The following is a 25,077-nucleotide window of genomic DNA, read 5'->3' on the forward strand; positions in this document are numbered from 1 at the left end:
AGGGGGCAGTATAATAATCACTGATTCCTGTCACACACAGCAGGGGACAGTATAATAATAGAAATAGTAAAAAACACACACAGCAGGGGGCAGTATAATAATCACTGATTCCTGTCACACACAGCAGGGGGCAGTATAATAATCACTGATTCCTGTCACACACAGCAGGGGGCAGTATAATAATCACTGATTCCTGTCACACACAGCAGGAGGCAGTATAATAATAATCACTGATTCCTGTCACACACAGCAGGGGGCAGTATAATAATAATCACTGATTCCTGTCACACACAGCAGGGGGCAGTATAATAATAATCACTGATTCCTGTCACACACAGCAGGGGGCAGTATAATAATAATCACTGATTCCTGTCACACACAGCAGGGGGCAGTATAATAATCACTGATTCCTGTCACACACAGCAGGGGGAAGTATAATAATCACTGATTCCTGTCACACACAGCAGGGGGCAGTATAATAATCACTGATTCCTGTCACACACAGCAGGGGGCAGTATAATAATCACTGATTCCTGTCACACACAGTAGGGGGCAGTATAATAATCACTGATTCCTGTCACACACAGCAGGGGGCAGTATAATAATCACTGATTCCTGTCACACACAGCAGGGGGAAGTATAATAATCACTGATTCCTGTCACACACAGCAGGGGGCAGTATAATAATAATCACTGATTCCTGTCACACACAGCAGGGGGCAGTATAATAATCACTGATTCCTGTCACATACAGCAGGGGGCAGTATAATAATCACTGATTCCTGTCACACACAGCAGGGGGCAGTATAATAATCACTGATTCCTGTCACACTATATGACAACACTAAAGAAAAAGATGGGATACGTACAAAGGACTAACCATAAATGACAAAATTTATTTATTGTAAATGACAACCAGACATGTAAACACGACAAGAAAAAAATAAAAACACTTAAAAAGATACACACCAAAGGTGTATCTGGCTACCAAGGGCCAATAAGCCCTGTGGTCCCTCCCACGTACAGACAATATGAAGGTATGTATAAATGGATGTACAAGATGACACCAGGTGTCCAGACTGCAAATAACAATGTAGGGAAGAAGAATTTTTACAGTGAAAAATTAATACCAGAATGAAGCTGGATGTAATGAAACCTGGTGATCAAAACAAGGCTGCCTGTGAAAGAATGCAGTGCCACTAGGTAGGGCACTGCATCAACGATACCTATCTGAACGAAGGTGAAAACCAGTGCCGCAGGCAGGCCAAGTCAGACGGGGAGGGATGTGGAGAAGACCCCAAGCGTATCGTCACCTGACTGGTGACTTCCTCAGGGGACTTACCCCTGAGGAAGTCCCCAGTCAGGTGACGATACGCGTGGACTTACCCCTGAGGAAGTCACCAGTCAGGTGACGATACGCGTGGGGTCTGCTCCACATCCCTCCCCGTCTGACTTGGCCTGCCTGCGGCACTGGTTTTCACCTTCGTTCAGATAGGTATCGTTGATGCAGTGCCCTACCTAGTGGCACTGCATTCTTTCACAGGCAGCCTTGTTTTGATCACCAGGTTTCATTACATCCAGCTTCAATCTGCTATTAATTTTTCACTGTAAAAATTCTTATTCCCTACATTGTTATTTGCAGTCTGGACACCTGGTGTCATCTTGTACATCCATTTATACATACCTTCATATTGTCTGTACGTGGGAGGGACCACAGGGCTTATTGGCCCTTAGTAGCCAGATACACCTTTGGTGTGTATCTTTTTAAGTGTTTTTATTTTTTTCTTGTCCTGTTTACATGTGTGGTTGTCATTTACAATAAATAAATTTTTCATCTATGGTTAGTCCTTTGTACGTATCCCATCTTTTTCTTTAGTGTTGTCATATGCTGTATTTAGGGATTCGTGGACAATATTCTTTAACCCCTTAAGGACGCAGCCTGTTTGCAGGTTAAGGCTCGCAACTTTTTTTTGAAATTTGACCAGTGTCTCTTCCTGTGGTAATAACTTTTGAACACTGTTACTTATCAAAGCGATTCTGAGATTGTTTTTTCCCCACATGTTGTACTTCATTTTAGTGGTAAATTTTGGCTGATAAGTTTTGCGTTTATTTACAAAAAAAAGAAAAAAATGATGAATTTTTAGAAAAATTTGCCATTTTCGAAATTCAAAATCACCGCGTTTTCAGGCAGATAAATTTACCACCTAAATAACTTGCAGAATAACATTTCCCATTTGTCTACTTTACATTTTCATAATTTTTGAAATGTTTGGATAATTTATTTTGACGTCACGCGGCCTACAAATCGAATAGCGATTTTCCGTATTTTCGGAATTGACTATTTTGGGGATAAATACTGTTTGAAATCAAATTTTACATATTTAGCTACAAAACCCCCTATATAACCAACCCATTTTCAAATCTGCACCCCTCAAACTATCAGAAACAGCATTTACAAAGATTGTTAACCCCTTAAGATCTTCATAGTAATTGAATCAAAATGGCGGTGAAATTTAGAATGGTCAAATTTTGTCGGTTATACGTTCATTTAGCCCTAAAATTTACACATTTCCAAACGATAAAAAGAGAAAACTCACCATAAAATTTGTTCTACAATTTCTCCTGAGTGCAGCGACCCCCCACATGTGGACATTACTTGTGTTATGGGGGCACAGCGAGGCGCAGAAGGGAAGGAGCACCCTGCAGCTGCCAGGATTTTAGTTTTCTGGTTGCCCCCTTTTGAAGGCTATAAAATTTTCGCTTTTCCGTTATTTGGGCCATGTGACGGCATTTTTTTGCGGGACGAGATGCTTTTTCCAGTGTTACCATTTTGGGGTTGGTATCACCTATTGTTGAAAATTTTGGAACTTTTTTTGAGGTCATGAGTAGAAAAGCATCAATTCTGTACTGGATTTTTTACTTTATTTTTTTTCGTGTTCACCGTATAGCCTAATAATCATGTTATCTTTATTCTATGGGTTGATACGATTACGGGGATACCAGACATGAATATTTTTTCTTATGTTTTACTAAATTTGCCAAATAAAACCCTAATGTGGGGAAAAATCTATCATTTTTGCATCGCCGTCTTCCAAGTGGCATAACATTGTTACGTTTTTGGCTACAGAGCTGGTCGATGGCTTGTTTTTTGCGGGACATGTTGTTCTTTGCAACAATATCATTCTGGAGTACATACGTTTTGTTGATCACTTTTTATTGCATTTTTAGTGGGATATAATAGGTAAAAATCATAATTTTTGGCGGGTTTTTAACGTTTTTTTTTTACGGCGTTCATCATATGGGTTCAATAGTTATTTAGTTTTATTCTATGGATTGTTACGGACGCGGTGATACTATATATGTGGGGTTTGTGTTATGATTTAGACTTTTTTGAGTGTTATATGTCTCTTTATATGTTTTGGGGCTTATGGGCATTTTTAGTGATTTATAAAGTAATTTTTTATTGAAAAACATTTTTTTTTACATTTTTTTACCTGATCCACCATGGGATATGAACAAGCAATCATCTGATTGCTTGTTCTTGATAATACTCTGCAATACTAATGTATTGCAGGGTATTATCAGTGCCAGCCTATGCAGATGCATAGGCTGACACTTTGCCTTTAAGATGACGTCACAGACGCCATCTTAAAGGTAAACCCTCCAGGCTTCTCTGGGGTCCCGATCGGACCCCAGAGGAGCCAAAACAGCGATCGGACCCCCCGAAAACGGTGCGGGGGGGCCGATCGAGGGGTAAAGACCCCCAGAAGGCATGTTAAATGCCGCGGTCGCGTTGACCGCGGCATTTAACGGGTTAAACACCCGCGATCGGAGCCCACTCCGACCGCGGGTGTTAGCCGGGGATGTCAACGGTAGATTACCGTTGAAATCCCGCGGCTAACGATGCCGGTTCGGCTGCTATACAGCGCTGAACCGGCATCGTCTCTGCGCAGTAGCTGTACTGCGCTGAGCGCTATTCGCGGGACTCAGCGCAGTACAGCTACGGCGCAGAGCGCTAAGGGGTTAATACATTTTTCCAGTAGTGTGCGCTCACATTATAGTATATACTGATTCCTGTCACACACAGCAGGGGGCAGTATAATAATCACTGATTCCTGTCACACACAGCATGGGGCAGTATAATAATCACTGATTCATGTCACACACAGCAGGGGGCAGTATAATAATCACTGATTCCTGTCACACACAGCAGGGGGCAGTATAATAATAATCACTGATTCCTGTCACACACAGCAGGGGGTAGTATAATAATCACTGATTCCTGACACACACAGCAGGGGGCAGTATAATAATCACTGATTCCTGTCACACACAGCAGAGGGCAGTATAATAATCACTGATTCCTGTCACACACAGCAGGGGGCAGTATAATAATCACTGATTCCTGTCACACACAGCAGGGGGCAGTATAATAATCACTGATTCCTGTCACACACAGCAGGGGGCAGTATAATAATCACTGATTCCTGTCACACACAGCAGGGGGCAGTATAATAATCACTGATTCCTGTCACACACAGCAGGGGGCAGTATAATAATCACTGATTCATGTCACACACAGTAGGGGGTAGTATAATAATCACTGATTCATGTCACACACAGTAGGGGGTAGTATAATAATCACTGATTCCTGTCACACACAGCAGGGGCAGTATAATAATCACTGATTCCTGTCACACACAGCAGGGGGCAGTATAATAATCACTGATTCCTGTCACACACAGCAGGGGGCAGTATAATAATCACTGATTCCTGTCACACACAGCAGGAGGCAGTATAATAATCACTGATTCCTGTCACACACAGCAGGAGGCAGTATAATAATCACTGATTCCTGTCACACACAGCAGGGGGCAGTATAATAATCAATGATTCCTGTCACACACAGCAGGGGACAGTATAATAATAATCCCTGATTCCTGTCACACACAGCAGGGGGCAGTATAATAATCACTGATTCATGTCACACACAGCAGGGGGCAGTATAATTATCACTGATTCCTGTCACACACAGCAGGGGGCAATATAATAATCACTGATTCCTGTCACACACAGCAGGAGGCAGTATAATAATCACTGATTCCTGTCACACACAGCAGGAGGCAGTATAATAATCACTGATTCCTGTCACACACAGCAGGGGACAGTATAATAATAGAAATAGTAAAAAACACACACAGCAGGGGGCAGTATAATAATTACTGACTCCTGTCACACACAGCAGGGGGCAGTATAATAATCACTGATTCCTGTCACACACAGCAGGGGGCAGTATAATAATCACTGATTCCTGTCACACACAGCAGGAGGCAGTATAATAATCACTGATTCCTGTTACACACAGCAGGGGGCAGTATAATAATAATCACTGATTCCTGTCACACACAGCAGGGGGCAGTATAATAATCACTGATTCATGTCACACACAGCAGGGGGAAGTATAATAATCACTGATTCCTGTAACACACAGCAGGGGGCAGTATAATAATCACTGATTCCTGTCACACACAGCAGGGGGCAGTATAATAATCACTGATTCCTGTCACACACAGCAGGGGGCAGTATAATAATCACTGATTCATGTCACACACAGCAGGGGGCAGTATAATAATCACTGATTCCTGTCACACACAGCAGGGGGCAGTATAATAATCACTGATTCCTGTCACACACAGCAGGGGGCAGTATAATAATCACTGATTCCTGTCACATACAGCAGGGGGCAGTATAATTATAATCACTGATTCCTGTCACACACAGCAGGGGGCAGTATAATAATCACTGATTCATGTCACACACAGCAGGGGGCAGTATAATAATCACTGATTCCTGTCACACACAGCAGGGGGCAGTATAATAATCACTGATTCCTGTCACACACAGCAGGGGACAGTATAATAATCACTGATTCCTGTCACACACAGCAGGAGGCAGTATAATAATCACTGATTCCTGTCACACACAGCAGGGGCAGTATAATAATCACTGATTCCTGTCACACACAGCAGGGGGCAGTATAATAATCACTGATTCCTGTCACACACAGCAGGGGGCAGTATAATAATCACTGATTCCTGTCACACACAGCAGGGGACAGTATAATAATCACTGATTCCTGTCACACACAGCAGGAGGCAGTATAATAATCACTGATTCCTGTCACACGCAGCAGGGGGCAGTATAATAATCACTGATTCCTGTCACACACAGCAGGGGGCAGTATAATAATCACTGATTCCTGTCACACACAGCAGGGGGCAGTATAATAATCACTGATTCCTGTCACACATAGCAGGGGGCAGTATAATAATCACTGATTCCTGTCACATACAGCAGGGGGCAGTATAATAATCACTGATTCCTGTCACACACAGCAGGGGGCAGTATAATAATAATCACTGATTCCTGTCACACACAGCAGGGGGCAGTATAATAATCACTGATTCATGTCACACACAGCAGGGGGCAGTATAATAATCACTGATTCCTGTCACACACAGCAGGGGGCAGTATAATAATCACTGATTCCTGTCACACACAGCAGGGTGCAGTATAATAATCACTGATTCCTGTCACACACAGCAGGGGGCAGTATAATAATCACTGAGTCCTGTCACACACAGCAGGGGACAGTATAATAATCACTGATTCCTGTCACACACAGCAGGAGGCAGTATAATAATCACTGATTCCTGTCACACGCAGCAGGGGGCAGTATAATAATCACTGATTCCTGTCACACACAGCAGGGGGCAGTATAATAATCACTGATTCCTGTCACACACAGCAGGGGACAGTATAATAATCACTGATTCCTGTCACACACAGCAGGAGGCAGTATAATAATCACTGATTCCTGTCACACGCAGCAGGGGGCAGTATAATAATCACTGATTCCTGTCACACACAGCAGGGGGCAGTATAATAATCACCGATTCCTGTCACACACAGCAGGGGGCAGTATAATAATCACTGATCCCTGTCACACACAGCAGGGGGCAGTATAATAATCACTGATTCCTGTCACACACAGCAGGGGGCAGTGTAATAATCACTGATTCCTGTCACACAAAGCAGGGGGCAGTATAATAATCACTGATTCCTGTCACACACAGCAGGGGGCAGTATAATAATCACTGATTCCTGTCACACACAGCAGGGGGCAGTATAATAATCACTGATTCCTGTCACACACAGCAGGGGGCAGTATAATAATCACTGATTCCTGTCACACACAGCAGGGGGCAGTATAATAATCACTGATTCCTGTCACACACAGCAGGGGGCAGTATAATAATCACTGATTCCTGTCACACACAGCAGGGGGCAGTATAATAATCACTGATTCCTGTCACACACAGCAGGGGGCAGTATAATAATCACTGATTCCTGTCACACACAGCAGGGGGCAGTATAATAATCACTGATTCCTGTCACACACAGCAGGGGGCAGTATAATAATCACTGATTCCTGTCACACACAGCAGGGGGCAGTATAATAATCACTGATTCCTGTCACACACAGCAGGGGGCAGTATAATAATCACTGATTCATGTCACACACAGCAGGGGGCAGTATAATAATCACTGATTCCTGTCACACACAGCAGGGGGCAGTATAATAATCACTGATTCCTGTCACACACAGCAGGGGGCAGTATAGTAATCACTGATTCCTGTCACATACAGCAGGGGGCAGTATAATAATCACTGATTCCTGTCACACACAGCAGGGGGCAGTATAATAATAATCACTGATTCCTGTCACACACAGCAGGGGGCAGTATAATAATCACTGATTCATGTCACACACAGCAGGGGGCAGTATAATAATCACTGATTCCTGTCACACACAGCAGGGGGCAGTATAATAATCACTGATTCCTGTCACACACAGCAGGGGACAGTATAATAATCACTGATTCCTGTCACACACAGCAGGAGGCAGTATAATAATCACTGATTCCTGTCACACACAGCAGGGGCAGTATAATAATCACTGATTCATGTCACACACAGCAGGGGGCAGTATAATAATCACTGATTCCTGTCACACACAGCAGGGGGCAGTATAATAATCACTGATTCCTGTCACACACAGCAGGGGACAGTATAATAATCACTGATTCCTGTCACACACAGCAGGAGGCAGTATAATAATCACTGATTCCTGTCACACACAGCAGGGGGCAGTATAATAATCACTGATTCCTGTCACACACAGCAGGGGGCAGTATAATAATCACTGATTCCTGTCACACACAGCAGGGGGCAGTATAATAATCACTGATTCCTGTCACACACAGCAGGGGGCAGTATAATAATCACTGATTCCTGTCACACACAGCAGGGGGCAGTATAATAATCACTGATTCCTGTCACACACAGCAGGGGGCAGTATAATAATCACTGATTCATGTCACACACAGCAGGGGGCAGTATAATAATCACTGATTCCTGTCACACACAGCAGGGGGCAGTATAATAATCACTGATTCCTGTCACACACAGCAGGGGGCAGTATAATAATCACTGATTCCTGTCACACACAGCAGGGGGCAGTATAATAATCACTGATTCCTGTCACACACAGCAGGGGGCAGTATAATAATCACTGATTCCTGTCACACACAGCAGGAGGCAGTATAATAATCACTGATTCCTGTCACACACAGCAGGAGGCAGTATAATAATCACTGATTCCTGTCACACACAGCAGGGGACAGTATAATAATAGAAATAGTAAAAAACACACACAGCAGGGGACAGTATAATAATAGAAATAGTAAAAAACACACACAGTCTGCTCACCGGATCTTGCATGTAGATATGTCCCCCGTGCTGTAGATCCACTCCAGTACTGGAGATTTTTGTATAGCACTTTGTGGGTTAGGATCCAGCTACAGGAATTCAGACATCAATCTTTAAAAGTTGAAAAAAATACAAAAACTTTTTTCTGGCGTAACAGATTAAAAATACATCAGCGACGCGTTTCAAACGCACTATGCGTCCTTCCTCATGGCTGTATAGTATACAAAAAACAACTCACGGACTAAATAAGAAAGGAGGAAGTGGATTGCCGTTGGATTATTTCCACCTGTTGCATTGTTGCACCCTTTCCTTCCCGTGTGTTGTCACATGCTTAGAATTAAAACACAAACACATATACATTTTTTAACCCCTTATCACCGACACTAGTTTTCAGCTCAATGACCAGACTCGATTTTTCAAATCTGACATGTCTCACGATAATTGGTTATAACTTCGGAACGCTTTAACATATCCTGGTGATTTTGAGAATGTTTTCTCGTGACACATTGTACTTCATGTTAGTTAGAAAATTTAAGTGATAAGTTTTTTGTTTCTTTCTGAAAAAAAGTGAAAATTTGGCAAAAGTTTGTAAAAATTCTTCATTTTCCAAGTTTGAAATGTTCTGGTTTCCAGACAGGAAGTAAAACTACCCAAAAAGTTTGATAATTAACATTTACAGAATATCTGCTTTATGTTGGGATTATATTTTATGCTTCCGGTCATTTTTCTAGGATGTTATGAGGTGCAGAACTTTAGGTGCGATTTTTCTTATTTTCCTGAAAATTGCCAAAACTCACATTTTGAGGGACAACTCAGCTTTCAAGTGACTTTGAGAGGCCTAAATAATAGTAAAACCCCATAAATTACCCCACTATAGAAAGTTCACCCCTCAACATATGTAAAACAACTTCTATTAAGTCAATTAACCCTTTAAGTGTTTCACATGGGTTAAAAAATATGGACCTGCAATTTAGAAACTATGGAATTTTTTTGGAAAATACATTCATTTAGGCCAAAACTGACATTTTCAGAATAAATTAAATGATGAAACGCACTGCAACGCTTGATGCCCAATTCCTCCCGAGTGTACTGATACCCCATATGTGGTGGTGTCCTGCTGTACGGGCGCACGGCCGAGTATAGAATGAATGGAGGCGCCATTCACAGCAGATTTGTATTGTCACATTGTACGACCTATACATTTTAATTTTTTTTGGTAATGCGATCATATGAAGGCTTATTTTTTATGGGATGAGATACAATGTATAAATAATTTATTTTGGGAGTCTAAAGCTTATTCATGAGATTTTATTAATTATTTCAAGGGGGACACAAACAAAATCATCAATTTTTATTTTGGATTTTTAGCATTTTTCCCCCCCGCTCACCGTAACGTAAAAATAATATTTTATCTTTATTCTCTGGTTCACTACGATTGCGGTGATACCTCTTTATATAGTTTTTCTTATTTTTGCTCAATTTTCCTGAGCAAAACCAATATTGGAGAAAATCGCATTGTTTTTACTATTGACAACTTTTCAGGGCCATAACTTCTGTATTTTTCTGTTGTCAGATCTGGTTGAGGGATTATTTTTTGCGAAAACAGTTGTTCTTTTCAGTCGTATTATATTAGGTAACGTAACTTTTTTTTGATCACTTTTTAGAACATTTTTTGTGATGTGTTTGATGAAAAACTGTATATTATGGGAAGTTTTTCGAGTTTTTTTTTTACGTAGTTCACCGAGCGGGTTCAATATTGATTTAGATTTATTGTACAGATTAATACGGATGCGGTGATACCAAATATGTACGTGTTTTTGTGTTTTATTTACTTTATTTGCATTTTATGTTTTACTGGGGAGATTATGGGACTTTTATTTTATTTATTTAATTATATTATAAAAAGATTTAATTTTTTTTTTTTTTACTTTTTTACGTTTTCTACTTCTTGGCTTGAATAAGCGATCATCCGATCGTTTATTCAAGCCTTTACACTGCAATACACTTGCGCAGCATGCTCAGTTACTTACAGCCGGGTCCTGCCAGGAAGGCAGGACCCGGTGAGAAGAGGAGCCGACAGCCCCGGGTCATTCGTCGGAACCCGGGGCTGAGGCAGGAGGGATCGAATCCCCCGGTAAGCACACCGGGGGGTCCGATCCACGGGGGACACACCGTGCAAGGGGTTAAACACCCGGGATCGGAGTTTTTCCGATCCCGGGTGTTAGTGCCGGGTCTGGGCTGTGATATCACAGCCCGACACCGGCACCAGCGAGACCCGGTGTCCCGAAAACTTCTTCTGATGTGCCGCCGTAGAAAGGCGTCGCATCAGAAGAAGTACCCTTAATGACCGCCGTAAAAACCCGATAGGGCGGTCATTAAGGGGTTAAAAACAAACACAGAAACAAACTGTGTTCTCTACTCGGTTGTGTCACTAGAAATTATAATATTTGAGCCCATAGATGTCCGAACCAATTAATCTGCAAATTATACATACATACGGCGTTATGATTGAACATATAGGATGATGAAACCGTTTTCCATTCGTGCTTCAGGTATAATATAACCTCAATAATTTATGTGGCACAATTATGTGGCAGACTGTTGATGCCGCAACCCCGGCATCGTTCTTATGTGTGTACACGTCTCTAATGGGTTTTGTATGTCCGTTTTGTACGTCATGAATATCTGTCAGTCCTCATTTGCTGTCAGCTGAAGGCAAGACAGCACCGCATGCATGGTGACCATTCTGTGTCAAATTACCGGTGCATATGAATAAATGAATGCACTTTGTTAAGGGACCACAGACTAAGTATCTACAGAAACAGTTGGGAGACGGGACATCCACAAACACAAGCAATACATGGGGCCAAAAACGTAGGTGGAACTTATCAATAATAGGCTGTTTTGTCTGAGTGTAATCCTACTGCAGAATGCAATTGTCAGTAGGTGGGGGGAAAGACAACCAGACAGTGAGCCCTGAGGCTGAACCCCCTCCCACTGTCCCTACCTGCTTGCCTCAAGACAGCTCTAGCAACTGCGGACAACCTCGGTGGCGGTCCCTATACTACGTAAGTGACACACGTAACTGGACAAGACAGACAACACAATAAGGGGTAGTCGACAAGCCAGAATCAAAAACCAGAAGAATTGCAGTACAAATTCAGTAGGCAAAAAACGGTAGTCAAAGTCAGGCAAAGGTTCGGCAACGATAACAGAAGGTACAAAGAGGTCACAGGGAAATATGGGGAGCTGGGATATCCAGGTAAGAACTAGACAATAGCCAGCACGCAATTGAGCCACTGGCAGCCTTATAAGTAAAGCTGGAGAGACAGACAAGAAGCTGATAGGACTAGTGCTGATTGGAGCTGAAATCAGCTGCATCAGTCCAGCAAAGACCAGGTAACTCATTAACTGCTGGACCATAGTCATCGGGTGTGTCCAGACTCCAGAGGCACAATTCACACTGAACGGTTCTGACAGTACCCCCCCTCTTATGAGGGGCCTCAGGACCCTTAATCATTGGACCAGGCTTAGAAGGATTATGTAAATGGTATCGCCGGACCAGACGGGGCGCATGCATGTCTTTAGCAGAGATCCACGTGCGCTCCTCCGGTCCGAAACCCTTCCAGTGGACCAGATACTGTAAGGAGTCCTGTACCCAGCGGGAATTCAAAATTTTCTCCACCTCATACTCCAATTCCCCCTGGACGATGAGTGGAACCGGAGGAGGTGAAGGCAACACCGATGGCACATATCTTTTAAGAAGAGACTTATGAAACACAGGATGGATACGAAGAGCATTGGGTAGTTTCAACCTAAAGGTTACCGGATTAATGATTTCCACAATGGTATAAGGTCCAATATATTTGGGTGCCAGTTTCCCTGACTGCACCCTAAGTTTCAGATTTTTAGCTGAAAGCCAGACCTTCTCACCTAGTACATATTGCTGACCAGATATACGTCTTTTATTAGCATGTCTTTGATAAGCCTCTTGGGCTTTTACCAAGTTCTGATGAGCTTGGGCCCAAACTGTGCACAGTTTAGAGAAAATGGCCTCGGCTGAGGGATTAATAGATTCTGCAGAATGAACAGACGAGTACCTGGGGTTAAAACCATAATTACAGAAGAAAGGTGACATCTTAATAGAACGTTGTTCATGATTGTTTATAGCAAACTCTGCTAGAGAAATGAAGTCTTTCCACTTATTCTGAGTATCAGCCACAAAACATCTTAGAAATTGCTCTAACGATTGATTGGTCCTCTCTGTCTGTCCATTGGTCTGAGGATGGAATGCAGACGAGAAGGACAGAGAGATACCTAATTTGCCACAGAACTCCCTCCAAAACCTAGCCACAAACTGGACACCCCTGTCGGAAACAACATTCTCAGGCACCCCATGAAGACGTAGAATATGATTAATAAAAAGTGTGGCAAGTGTGCGAGCGTTAGGCAGTTTGCGTAGTGGGATGAGATGACACATCTTAGAAAATCTATCCACCACTACCCAAATGACTGTCTTACCCTTAGATAGTGGCAAGTCGGTAATAAAATCCATAGAAAGATGCGTCCAAGGTCTCGTAGGAACCGGTAGAGGATGTAACAGACCCTCGGGTGGTCTACGAGGGACCTTGGACCTAGCACAAACCTCACAAGCTTCGACAAAAGCCTTGACATCTCGAGCCCAAGATGGCCACCAGTAATGGCGTGAGAGCAGATACTTGGTACCTGCCACACCTGGATGACCAGACAAAACTGAACTATGAATCTCTTCAAGAACTCGGAGTCGAAGGTTAGGCGGTACATACAACAAAGAGTCTGGAGTGTTATGAGGTGCTTGACCCTGAGATTCTGCAATCAGGGTCACCAAGTCAGGTTGCAAAATAGACACTACTACCCCGGGTCTTAAAACAGTATCAGAATGAGTCCTGGGGGAACTTTCTATATCAAAGCTACGAGACAAGGCGTCAGCCTTGATATTACGGGGACCAGGTCGGTAAGTGACTTCAAAATCGAATCTGGTAAAAAACAAAGCCCATCGGGCTTGACGTGGCGAGAGACGTTTAGCATTGTCTAGGTAAACCAGATTCTTATGATCAGTGAGTACCACCACCTTATGTTTGGCACCTTCAAGGAAATGCCTCCATTCATCAAATGCCAACTTGATGGCCAATAGTTCTCTATTACCGATATCATAGTTACATTCAGCTTGAGAGAACTTCTTTGAGAAGAACGCAATAGGTCGCAGGTTAGTAAGAGTGTCCGATCCTTGGGACAACACCGCTCCTACCCCTACCTCTGATGCGTCCACCTCCACAATAAATGGACGTTCAAAATTAGGTTGAGTCAATACTGGGGCCTCTGAAAAACACTTACGGAGCTTGTCAAATGCTCGGATAGCCTCATGAGACCAGTTGACAAGATCTGCCCCCTTCCTGGTGAGATCAGTAAGTGGTTTGGCTATAACAGAAAACCCCTTAATAAATTTCCTATAATAATTAGCGAACCCCAGAAATCTTTGTAAGGCCTTCAAATTATTGGGACGTTCCCACTTTTCGATGGCCACCACCTTAAGGGGATCCATACGGAAGGAATTAGGGGTGATGTAGTAACCTAAAAAAGAGACCTCCTGGATACCAAACTGACATTTAGACAACTTAGCAAACAGACTGTTTTGTCTAAGCAGTTCCATCACTATACGAACATGTTTTATGTGTGAAGCCCAGTCGGGAGAAAAAATCAAAATGTCATCTAAGTAGACCACAAGAAAACGACCTAGATGCTGACGAAATATATCATTCACAAAATGTTGAAAGACCGCCGGGGCATTACATAGACCGAAAGGCATCACTAGATATTCAAAATGACCCTCTGGTGTATTGAAAGCGGTCTTCCATTCATCACCCTCTCTGATTCTAATCAAATTGTAAGCCCCTCGCAAGTCTATCTTGGAAAACCATTTGGCCCCCACAATTTGGTTAAATAAGTCAGGAATCAGGGGTAGAGGGTGTTGATTCTTAACAGTGATTCTGTTAGGTTGTCGATAATCTATACAGGGTCGTAATCCCCCATCCTTCTTTCCCACAAAAAAGAACCCTGCTCCCAATGGGGATGAAGATGGGCGAATGTGACCCTTCTGGAGACTTTCCTTAATATACTCCCGCATAGCCTCCCTTTCCGGACAAGACAAGTTAAAAATACGACCTCGAGGAAACTTGGCGCCGGGAATTAATTCAATGGCACAGTCGTATGATCTGTGTGGCGGCAATCCGTCCACAGCTTTTTCATCAAATACATCCGCATAATCGAACAAAAAACTCGGAATATCCTCTTCCATGGAAGAGCACTCAGCAAAAGAAACCACCTCACAATGGGAGTCACATTCAGTACCCCATTTCACCAGTTCCCGGTTTGCCCAATTAAAAACAGGATTGTGCTTCTCCAACCAAGGCAAACCTAAGATCACATCAGACGACAGGTTATGCAGACACAAAAACTTCATACGTTCCACATGAACTGCCCCCACCTTAACCTCAAGGCAGGGAGTGATGTAACGTATATCCCCCTGAGCGAAGGGGGCTGAGTCTGCTCCTGTGACATTAACAGGAGATTGGAGCAGAAGGGGACACACCTCTAGACCGGAAAAGAACATAGGGTTAACAAAATTAGCAGAAGACCCCGAGTCAATCTGAGCATAACCAGAGATGTTTCTCCCTCCCAAAGACAATGAAATAGGCAATAATAACTTATTCTTATTGGTGAAGGTTACCTGTTCGCCTGAGTGACCCCCTCGATAGTCACTCAGGCGTAGAAGTTTTCCGGCGGTGGTCCGGGAAGGGATGGACATTGCCGGACTCGATGTCCTGCTTTCCCACAGTAGAAACATAAGTTGTTCAACACACGATATGCACGTCTGGTCTTGGCATCAGTAGAATCCACTTGCATAGGTTCCTCTGATGGGGGTATAGCAGGAGGGGAAGGACTAGGGTTGGTAACACGAATAGGTGAAGGTCTAAAAGCGTCTGATGTACCTCTCTCCTTTAGCCTGTCTCTCAAGCGTCTGTCAACTCGGATAGCTAATGTCATGCTATCCTCAAGTGAACTAGGAGTGGGATAAGCTACCAACAGATCCTTCAACCGATCATTCAGTCCGACACGAAACTGAAATCAGAGTGCCGAGTCATTCCAAGTGGAGGGACCACTCCACTGCCTAAACTCCGAGCAATATTCCTCCACAGGACGCCTACCCTGCCTCAGACCTGTCAAGTGACGTTCAGCATTAGCTGCACTATCCGGGTCTTCATACAGTAGCCCTAGGGCCTGAAAAAACCCATCCACCGTCTGCAACTCAGGAGAACTAGGAGGTAACGAGAAAGCCCATTCCTGTGGTGACCCCTGGAGTAGAGACATAACTATGCCCACCTTCTGGACCTCATCCCCAGAAGAGCGGGGGCGCAATCTAAAAAACAATTTACACCCCTCCCGAAAGGCACAGAATCTCTTTCTATCCCCACTGAACTTATCTGGGAGTTGTACAGGTGGCTCAGGTGGTGCTGGGGAAGCCATGGTAAACTGACGTGGGGCCGTCTCCTGCTCATGAAGCCGAACAGCTAGTTCCTGCACCATGGTGTTGATTTGCTGCATCTGTTCCACAATATTTGTCAACGTAGTTCTGCTGTCCATGACAGCGACAGTATATTTTTAGGCTGGCTATTCTGTCAGTAGGTGGGGGGAAAGACAACCAGACAGTGAGCCCTGAGGCTGAACCCCCTCCCACTGTCCCTACCTGCTTGCCTCAAGACAGCTCTAGCAACTGCGGACAACCTCGGTGGCGGTCCCTATACTATGTAAGTGACACACGTAACTGGACAAGACAGACAACACAATAAGGGGTAGTCGACAAGCCAGAATCAAAAACCAGAAGAATCGCAGTACAAATTCAGTAGGCAAAAAACGGTAGTCAAAGTCAGGCAAAGGTTCGGCAACGATAACAGAAGGTACAAAGAGGTCACAGGGAAATATGGGGAGCTGGGATATCCAGGTAAGAACTAGACAATAGCCAGCACGCAATTGAGCCACTGGCAGCCTTATAAGTAAAGCTGGAGAGACAGACAAGAAGCTGATAGGACTAGTGCTGATTGGAGCTGAAATCAGCTGCATCAGTCCAGCAAAGACCAGGTAACTCATTAACTGCTGGACCATAGTCATCGGGTGTGTCCAGACTCCAGAGGCACAATTCACACTGAACGGTTCTGACAGCAATAGTGTGGAGAAACAGGAAAAAGATGTCCATACCCCATATCCCATATCTCAAATGTCCTGCCATTGGTAAACTAGATAACAGACACAATAGATATCCAACCCCCGTATCATATGTATCCGAGAGCCCACTGTAATCATACCTACTAACAGGTGAGTTTTGAAACTAGGTACACTAGCCGGTATGCCATTATAACAGATTATACTGATCAATAGTGAAACATCATTTCGTTTTTAAAATTAAGTCCTGCGGGAAATCTGGTATTGAGATGGAATATCCAAAAGAATTCTCGATCTCGCAATAATCTTTCTTTGTCCCCACCTCTAGTATTCATGTACACCTGTTCAATGGCATATACCTCTAAACTGTTAGTGTTGCCATCATGTCTATCAAAGGCATGTCTTGCTACATTGGAAACAGCTTTAGTAGATTGACCTGGGTTCGATTCCATACATCTCATTCTTAAATATTTAATATCATTCAGATGCTCCAAGAATCTCTTTTTAAGCTGCCTGATGGTGCTACCGACATACATTTTGTTGCACATAGTACACCTGATTACATACACCACAAACGTGCTATTACAATTAACATGTCTCTTTATGCTAAATGTACGCGTGTTTTCAGTATTCTCAAATGTCCGGGTAACTCTTGCATACCTGCAGGTTTTGCAAGGGTGACCCCCACACCTAAAGAAACCATTATGGTGCAGTCAAGATTCCGAGTTAATGGAAGACTTAAAATAACTAGGTGAGATCCTATTTCCGATAGTAGTGGAACGTCTGGATACTATCTTGCACCCTTCACTCAATATATCACGTAACTTCTCATCTTCCCACAAAACAGGTATACATTTTTGTATGAGTGTTTTTATCTCTGTAAACTGGTTGCTGTAATCTAGTACTAAATACGGCATACTATTGTTCCCGTTTTTATTTTTTGGGGATTTTTTTATTAACATCTCTTCTCTGATTTTGTGCTCCACAATTGCTTCAGCTCTATCAAGTAACCCCTTAGAATAACCCCTTTTCCTCAGCCTTTGCTTGATTTCAGAGGCTTCTTTTCTATAGTCCTCTGCATGGGTACAATTCCTTTTGGATCGCATCAGTTCCCCTACAGGGATAGCCCTGATAGTATGTTTCGGATGAGAACTACTGGCATGGAGTATAGTGTTGCCCGCTGTGCTTTTTCTATGAGTACTGGTTCTAACCTTTTCACCCTCCTGTGCCTGTAACAATAAATCCAAAAAAACAACATTGTCCTTGCATAATGAATAGGTAAATTTTAAATTGATAGAGTTATTATTGATGTAAGAGACAAATTCTGGCACGGCAGGCACACCTCCAGACCACACAATCAATATGTCGTCGATGTACCTGCCGTACCAGAAGATGTCCCCCATAAACGGATTATTCACTGTGTATATGGTGTTCTCCTCCCACCATGCCATGACCAAATTGGCCAGGGATGGTGAGAACTTGGCCCCCATCGATACTCCAGATATCTGCAAATAATATTTATTGTCAAATAAAAAATAATTATGTCTCTTTAATGAACATCTGTCTGTCCCTATTGTACCCACTGTATTTGTTTAAATGATGCGAGGCGGCTTCCATTGCCACAGGTAAGTAACATAAGGAAGTAACATCACATGTCAGCCAAGAATAACTTGATGTCCATGTGATGCCACTCATATTTCTCAACACATCTCCCGTGTCCTGCAAATATCCCGGTATCCTACGTACTAAAGGCTATAATTGGGAGTCTAACCATTCACTCAGGGCCTCATTCACAGAACCTATTTCCGAAACTATCGGGCGCATTGGAGGGGGAATTGTGCCCTTATGCACCTTAGGAAGTGCGTGTAGAATGGGCGTCACTGGATTGGTTTTAATGAGATAGTCAACCTGCTTTTCTGAGAAAATGCCTATACTTCTACCTTCATGACATATATTCATGACGTACAAAACGGACATACAAAACCCATTAGAGACGTGTACACACATAAGAACGATGCCGGGGTTGCGGCATCAACAGTCTGCCACATAATTGTGCCACATAAATTATTGAGGTTATATTATACCTGAAGCACGAATGGAAAACGGTGCCATCATCCTATATGTTCAATCATAACGCCGTATGTATGTATAATTTGCAGATTAATTGGTTCGGGCATCTATGGGCTCAAATATTATAATTTCCAGTGACACAACCGAGTAGAGAACACAGTTTGTTTCTGTGTTTGTTTTTAAAAAATGTATATGTGTTTGTGTTTTAATTCTAAGCATGTGACAACACACGGGAAGGAAAGGGTGCAACAATGCAACATGTGGAAATAATCCAACTGCAATCCACTTCCTCCTTTCTTATTTAGTCCGTGAGTTGTTTTTTGTATACTATACAGCCATGAGGAAGGACGCATAGTGCGTTTGAAATGCGTCGCTGATGTATTTTTAATCTGTTACGCCAGAAAAAAGTTTTTGTATTTGCGACTAAGGTCCGTCAATAAAGACATGGAGTTTTTCAACTTTTAAAGATTGATGTCTGAATTCCTGTAGCTGGATCCTAACCCACAAAGTGCTAGACAGTATAATAATCACTGATCCCTGTCACGCACAGCAGGGGGCAGTATAATAATCACTGATTCCTGTCACGCACAGCAGGGGGCAGTATAATAATCACTGATTCCTGTCACACACAGCAGGGGGCAGTATAATAATCACTGATTCCTGTCACACACAGCAGGGGGCAGTATAATAATCACTGATTCTTGTCACACACAGCAGGGGGCAGTATAATATTCACTGATTCCTGTCACACACAGCAGGGGGCAGTATAATAATCACTGATTCCTGTCACACACAGCAGGGGCAGTATAATAATCACTGATTCCTGTCACACACAGCAGGGGGCCGTATAATAATCACTGATTCCTGTCACACACAGCAGGGGACAGTATAATAATCACTGATTCCTGTCACACACAGCAGGGGGCAGTATAATAATCACTGATTCCTGTCACACACAGCAGGGGGCAGTATAATAATCACTGATTCCTGTCACACACAGCAGGGGGCAGTATAATAATCACTGATTCCTGTCACACACAGCAGGGGGCAGTATAATAATCACTGATTCCTGTCACACAATCTCCCAGTATTTTCTAGACTCTTCCCGAGCTCTCCCACACGGCCCCGCCTCCTCCTACTGCTGATTGGCTGAGTAGATCTACGACTGACAGCTCGGCCTGGAACTATCCCGAAATTTCTCCATGAGCTCTGACGTCACGGACACCGCCACTGCTGATTGGACGAATCGCGGAAGGCTCGCGAATATTCTCCACCGTCTGTGAGTACAGCTGCGCTGTGATTGGCTGCTTGTGCGGGGAACACTCGGGAAGCTTCGGAATAGTTGCCGAGTGACGGGGAGCGTGGTGAGGACCGCGCTGTGATTGGTCGGGAGGCCGGTGACGTGTGCAGCCTGCACACAGATATATAGCGGCCGTGCAGCGCGGAGGAGCAGTCACTGATAACACGACTACTGACACACAAGCTGCAAAGCGCAACTTCAGGAGAAGCTCCTCACTGCTGAGCCGTCACTAAGAAGCTGCTCTGCGCTGCTGCCTCTCACCTCCGGCCACTCATCCTCAAAGAAGATGGTACCTCAAGGGGTGGCGATTGGCATTGACCTGGGCACCACCTACTCCTGTGTAGGGGTCTTCCAGCATGGCAAGGTGGAGATCATCGCCAACGACCAGGGCAACCGCACCACCCCCAGCTACGTGGCCTTCACCGACACCGAGAGGCTCATTGGAGACGCCGCCAAGAACCAGGTGGCCCTCAACCCCCACAACACCGTGTTTGATGCCAAGAGGCTGATTGGCAGAAGGTTTGATGATTCTGTGGTGCAGTCTGACATGAAGCACTGGCCCTTCCAGGTGCTGAGTGATGGGGGAAAGCCCAAGGTTAGGGTGGAATATAAAGGAGAGCACAAGACCTTCTCCCCGGAGGAGATCTCCTCTATGGTGCTACTCAAGATGAAGGAGACGGCTGAGGCTTACCTTGGTCATCAAGTCACCAATGCCGTCATCACCGTGCCAGCCTACTTCAATGACTCCCAGCGCCAGGCCACCAAAGATGCCGGGGTCATCGCCGGACTCAACGTCCTGAGAATCATCAATGAGCCCACAGCAGCCGCCATCGCATACGGCCTGGACAAGGGAGCCCGGGGAGAGCGCACCGTCCTCATCTTTGACCTGGGAGGTGGCACCTTTGATGTCTCCATCCTCACCATTGATGATGGCATTTTTGAGGTAAAGGCCACAGCGGGTGACACTCATCTGGGTGGAGAGGACTTTGATAACAGAATGGTGACTCACTTTGTAGAAGAATTCAAACGCAAACACAAGAAGGACATTACCCAAAACAAGAGGGCCTTGAGGAGACTGAGGACCGCCTGTGAGAGAGCCAAGCGCACCCTGTCCTCCAGCACCCAGGCAAGCATTGAGATCGACTCCTTGTATGAGGGCATTGACTTCTACACCTCCATCACTAGAGCCCGCTTTGAAGAGCTGTGTTCTGACCTCTTCCGTGGTACCCTGGACCCCGTGGAGAAAGCCCTGAGAGATGCCAAGCTGGACAAGTCACAGATCCATGAAATTGTCCTAGTGGGAGGCTCCACACGTATCCCCAAGGTGCAAAAGCTGCTGCAGGACTTCTTCAATGGTCGAGATCTCAATAAGAGCATCAATCCAGATGAAGCTGTGGCCTATGGGGCTGCGGTCCAGGCTGCCATCCTCATGGGAGACAAGTCTGAGAATGTGCAGGACCTCCTTCTACTAGATGTGGCTCCCCTTTCTTTGGGTCTAGAAACAGCTGGAGGAGTTATGACTGTTCTCATCAAACGTAACACCACCATCCCCACCAAGCAGACCCAAGTGTTCACCACCTACTCTGACAACCAGCCAGGTGTCCTCATTCAGGTGTATGAGGGGGAGAGAGCCATGACCAAGGACAACAACCTGCTGGGTAAATTTGAACTGAGTGGAATCCCCCCAGCTCCTCGAGGTGTTCCGCAGATTGAGGTGACCTTTGATATAGATGCCAATGGTATCCTGAATGTGTCCGCTGTGGACAAGAGCTCCGGCAAACAGAACAAGATCACGATTACCAATGACAAAGGCCGACTGAGTAAGGAGGAGATCGAGAAGATGGTGCAAGATGCAGAGAAATACAAAGCAGATGATGATGCACAGAGAGAAAAAATTACAGCCAAAAACTCCCTGGAGTCTTATGCCTTCAACATCAAGAGCATGGTGGAGGATGAGAACATGAAGGGCAAGATCAGTGATGAAGACAAGAGGCTCATCTCAGACAAGTGTAAGGAGACCATTACCTGGCTGGAGAACAACCAACTTGCTGAGAAAGAAGAGTATACCCATAAGCAGAAGGAGCTGGAGAAGGTGTGCCAACCTGTCATCACCAAGATGTACCAGGGAGGTATGCCAGGGGGAATGCCAGGAGGTATGCCCGGCGCTAGCTGTGGAGCCCAGGCCAGACAAGGCAGCAGCTCTGGACCCACCATTGAGGAGGTGGATTAAGAACTTGCATATGAGGGTCCATTTAGGAACAGAATGGACATGGACTTTTGTTGAGCTGCTACTGACTGATTATTGACTACACTACAGTGTTCAAGGTTTCCTTTTATGTTTACTGGCTTTAAAATGATTGTTGCAAGTCTTTCAGAATTTTTTTTAATGTATTTTTTTATTCAATAAATGTCTATATTTTTACTTTTTTGGGTTTTGTTTGTTTTTTAATTAACCATGTGTAGCTATGTGCATATGCTGTACGTCTGTTTATGGCACTTTTAACCATAATTTAACTACATATTATATAATCAAGGTGGGCTGTAAATAATATAACTTGAGGGTAAAACATAATATCATTATGGGAGGAGGCTGTATATAATATAATAAGGGGACTACATATTATGTAAGGGGATTGTATATTATAGAATATGGGAGATGCATATTTTATAAGGGGGCCTGTATGTAATATAACAGGGGTGGCATATTAATAGGGGGGCTGTATATTATATAATATGGGAGGTGAGCTGTACATTATACAACCTGGGGATGACTTTTAACCATTATTTAACTACATATTATTTAATCAAGGTGGGCTGTATGTAATATAACTTGAGGGTAAAGAATTATATCAATATAGGAGGGGGCTGTATTTAATATGAGGGGGCTGTATATAAAAGGGAGAGATTTTATATGGGGTACTGTATGTCATTTAAGTGAGTGAGGGTACGAGTATAAGCTGAGACCCCCCCCCCCCCATATAGCCAGCCCCCAGTAGTATATAGCCAGCCAGCCCCTGCCCCCCAGTATATACCCTGCAGGCCCCTGCCCCAGTATATAGCCTGCCAGTTCCTGTGCCCCAGTATATAGCCTGCCAGCCCCTGTGCCCCGGTATACAGCCTGCCAGCCCCTGTGCCCTGGTATATAGCCCGTCAGCCCCTGTGCCACGGTATATAGCGCGCCAGCCCCTGTGCCCCGGTATACAGCCTGCCAGCCCCTGTGCTCCGGTAAATAGCCTTCCAGCCCGTGGCCCATTATGGAGCAGGACCCCTGCCCCGTTTATTTAAAATAATCAAAACTCACCTTTCCAGCGGCCCCCTCGGGTCTTCATTGCTGTCTGTCTGTCAGCGGCAGGTCCATGCGGCGCACAGCGCTGACGTCAGTGCCTGTGACGTCGAAAGGACCTGCTGCTGACCGACGGATCGCACAGAAGACCCGAGGGGGCCGCCGGAAAGGTGAGATTTGACTTTTGAGTGGTTTTTGTTTGATTCGTGTATAAGCCGAGTTTGTGTTTTAACTTGGCTTATACTCGAGTATATACGGTATGCAGCGCTGCGCAGAGCATGACAAACCTGTCCCAGTCCCCAATGGGATTTAACTAACATTTTGGTGTGGTAAATCTGTATATAGTTGTGACAGTTATAACATGTGGGAGAATTTGGATATAGGGGTTGGATTTTAACTATAGGAGCTGTATATAATTTTATTGGTGGAGAGGAGCTTTTATTATAAATGTTAAAATAAATGAAGAGGTGTCACATTGTGGATTCAATTTCAACTCTGTGTGTGTGTGGTGGTGGGCAGAGTGGTCTGTTGTGTCCTGAGAGGCTTATATGATTTAGGAGCATTGTTATTTCAGTGAATTTATGCTATAAGTGACTGTGGTACTCTATTGGTGCAATACTGAGAGCTTTATCCCTCCAATAAAGCTACCAGACACTGCCGCAAAGTACAATAGGAAAGCCGGACTAAGCTCAAAGTGGTCCATCATATTCATGAGGGGGGCGGTCCAGCAACCGGACCGCTTCCAGCGCTGGTTCCAGTAAAGCTAGCAGTGTAACACTGGACAATATTTGCAATGTCTTGCAAACCGCCAGGCATTGCGAATAACGTCACTTTATTTCAGGGCTTGTGCACCCTAAACTGTACACCAGGCCAATTTCTGCTCCAGATTTCCATTTCAGTGTTTTCCGTAACAAAAACATGGGAATCCCAATCCATTAGGTGAAAATACTCATGGATAATGGCATCCATCAATTATATAATCTTCTATACACTTAGGCCTACATTTATCAAAAACTAGGTGCAGTTTGCCTGTGTAGTGTGCAGGGGGCGCTAAATTCATGAAATGTGATGCACGTTCTTCAAGAATCTGGTGCCCCCTGCACTGCTCTGGAAGTGCGCACCATTATTTTGGTACATTTTGTTCATGGTGCAGAATTGTAACTCGCCTCTTTTGATGCACATTTTTTCTTATAAATACATGTGCAAGCAGTTTACATGTTCTTTCTAGTGCAAAGTCAGGCAGAAAACTGGTGGAAACACTGGGTTTTAATTTTTGTATTGGTTATTATCAAGATCTAAATCTTATAATGAATAATGTTTAGTTTCCGTTTTCGTT

The 25,077-nt window shown here is 44.1% G+C and overlaps 1 protein-coding gene across 1 annotated transcript; it reads left to right on the forward strand.

Annotated features, from left to right (window-relative positions):
• Positions 1-20,605: 20,605 nt before the first annotated feature.
• LOC140077017 (heat shock 70 kDa protein-like) lies at positions 20,606-22,784 on the forward strand. Its single transcript, XM_072123857.1, has one exon. It carries the CDS (start codon positions 20,745-20,747, stop codon positions 22,686-22,688), a length of 1,944 nt encoding a protein of 647 aa, XP_071979958.1. The 5' UTR covers positions 20,606-20,744; the 3' UTR covers positions 22,689-22,784.
• Positions 22,785-25,077: the final 2,293 nt, after the last annotated feature.

The sequence above is a fragment of the Engystomops pustulosus genome, chromosome 9 (assembly GCF_040894005.1).
Source record: "Engystomops pustulosus chromosome 9, aEngPut4.maternal, whole genome shotgun sequence".
NCBI lineage: Eukaryota > Metazoa > Chordata > Amphibia > Anura > Leptodactylidae > Engystomops > Engystomops pustulosus.

Excerpts from the sequence above, each read along its gene's own strand:
- LOC140077017 (XM_072123857.1), top strand. The coding sequence starts at position 20,745 with ATGGTACCTCAAGGGGTGGCGATTGGCATTGACCTGGGCACCACCTAC.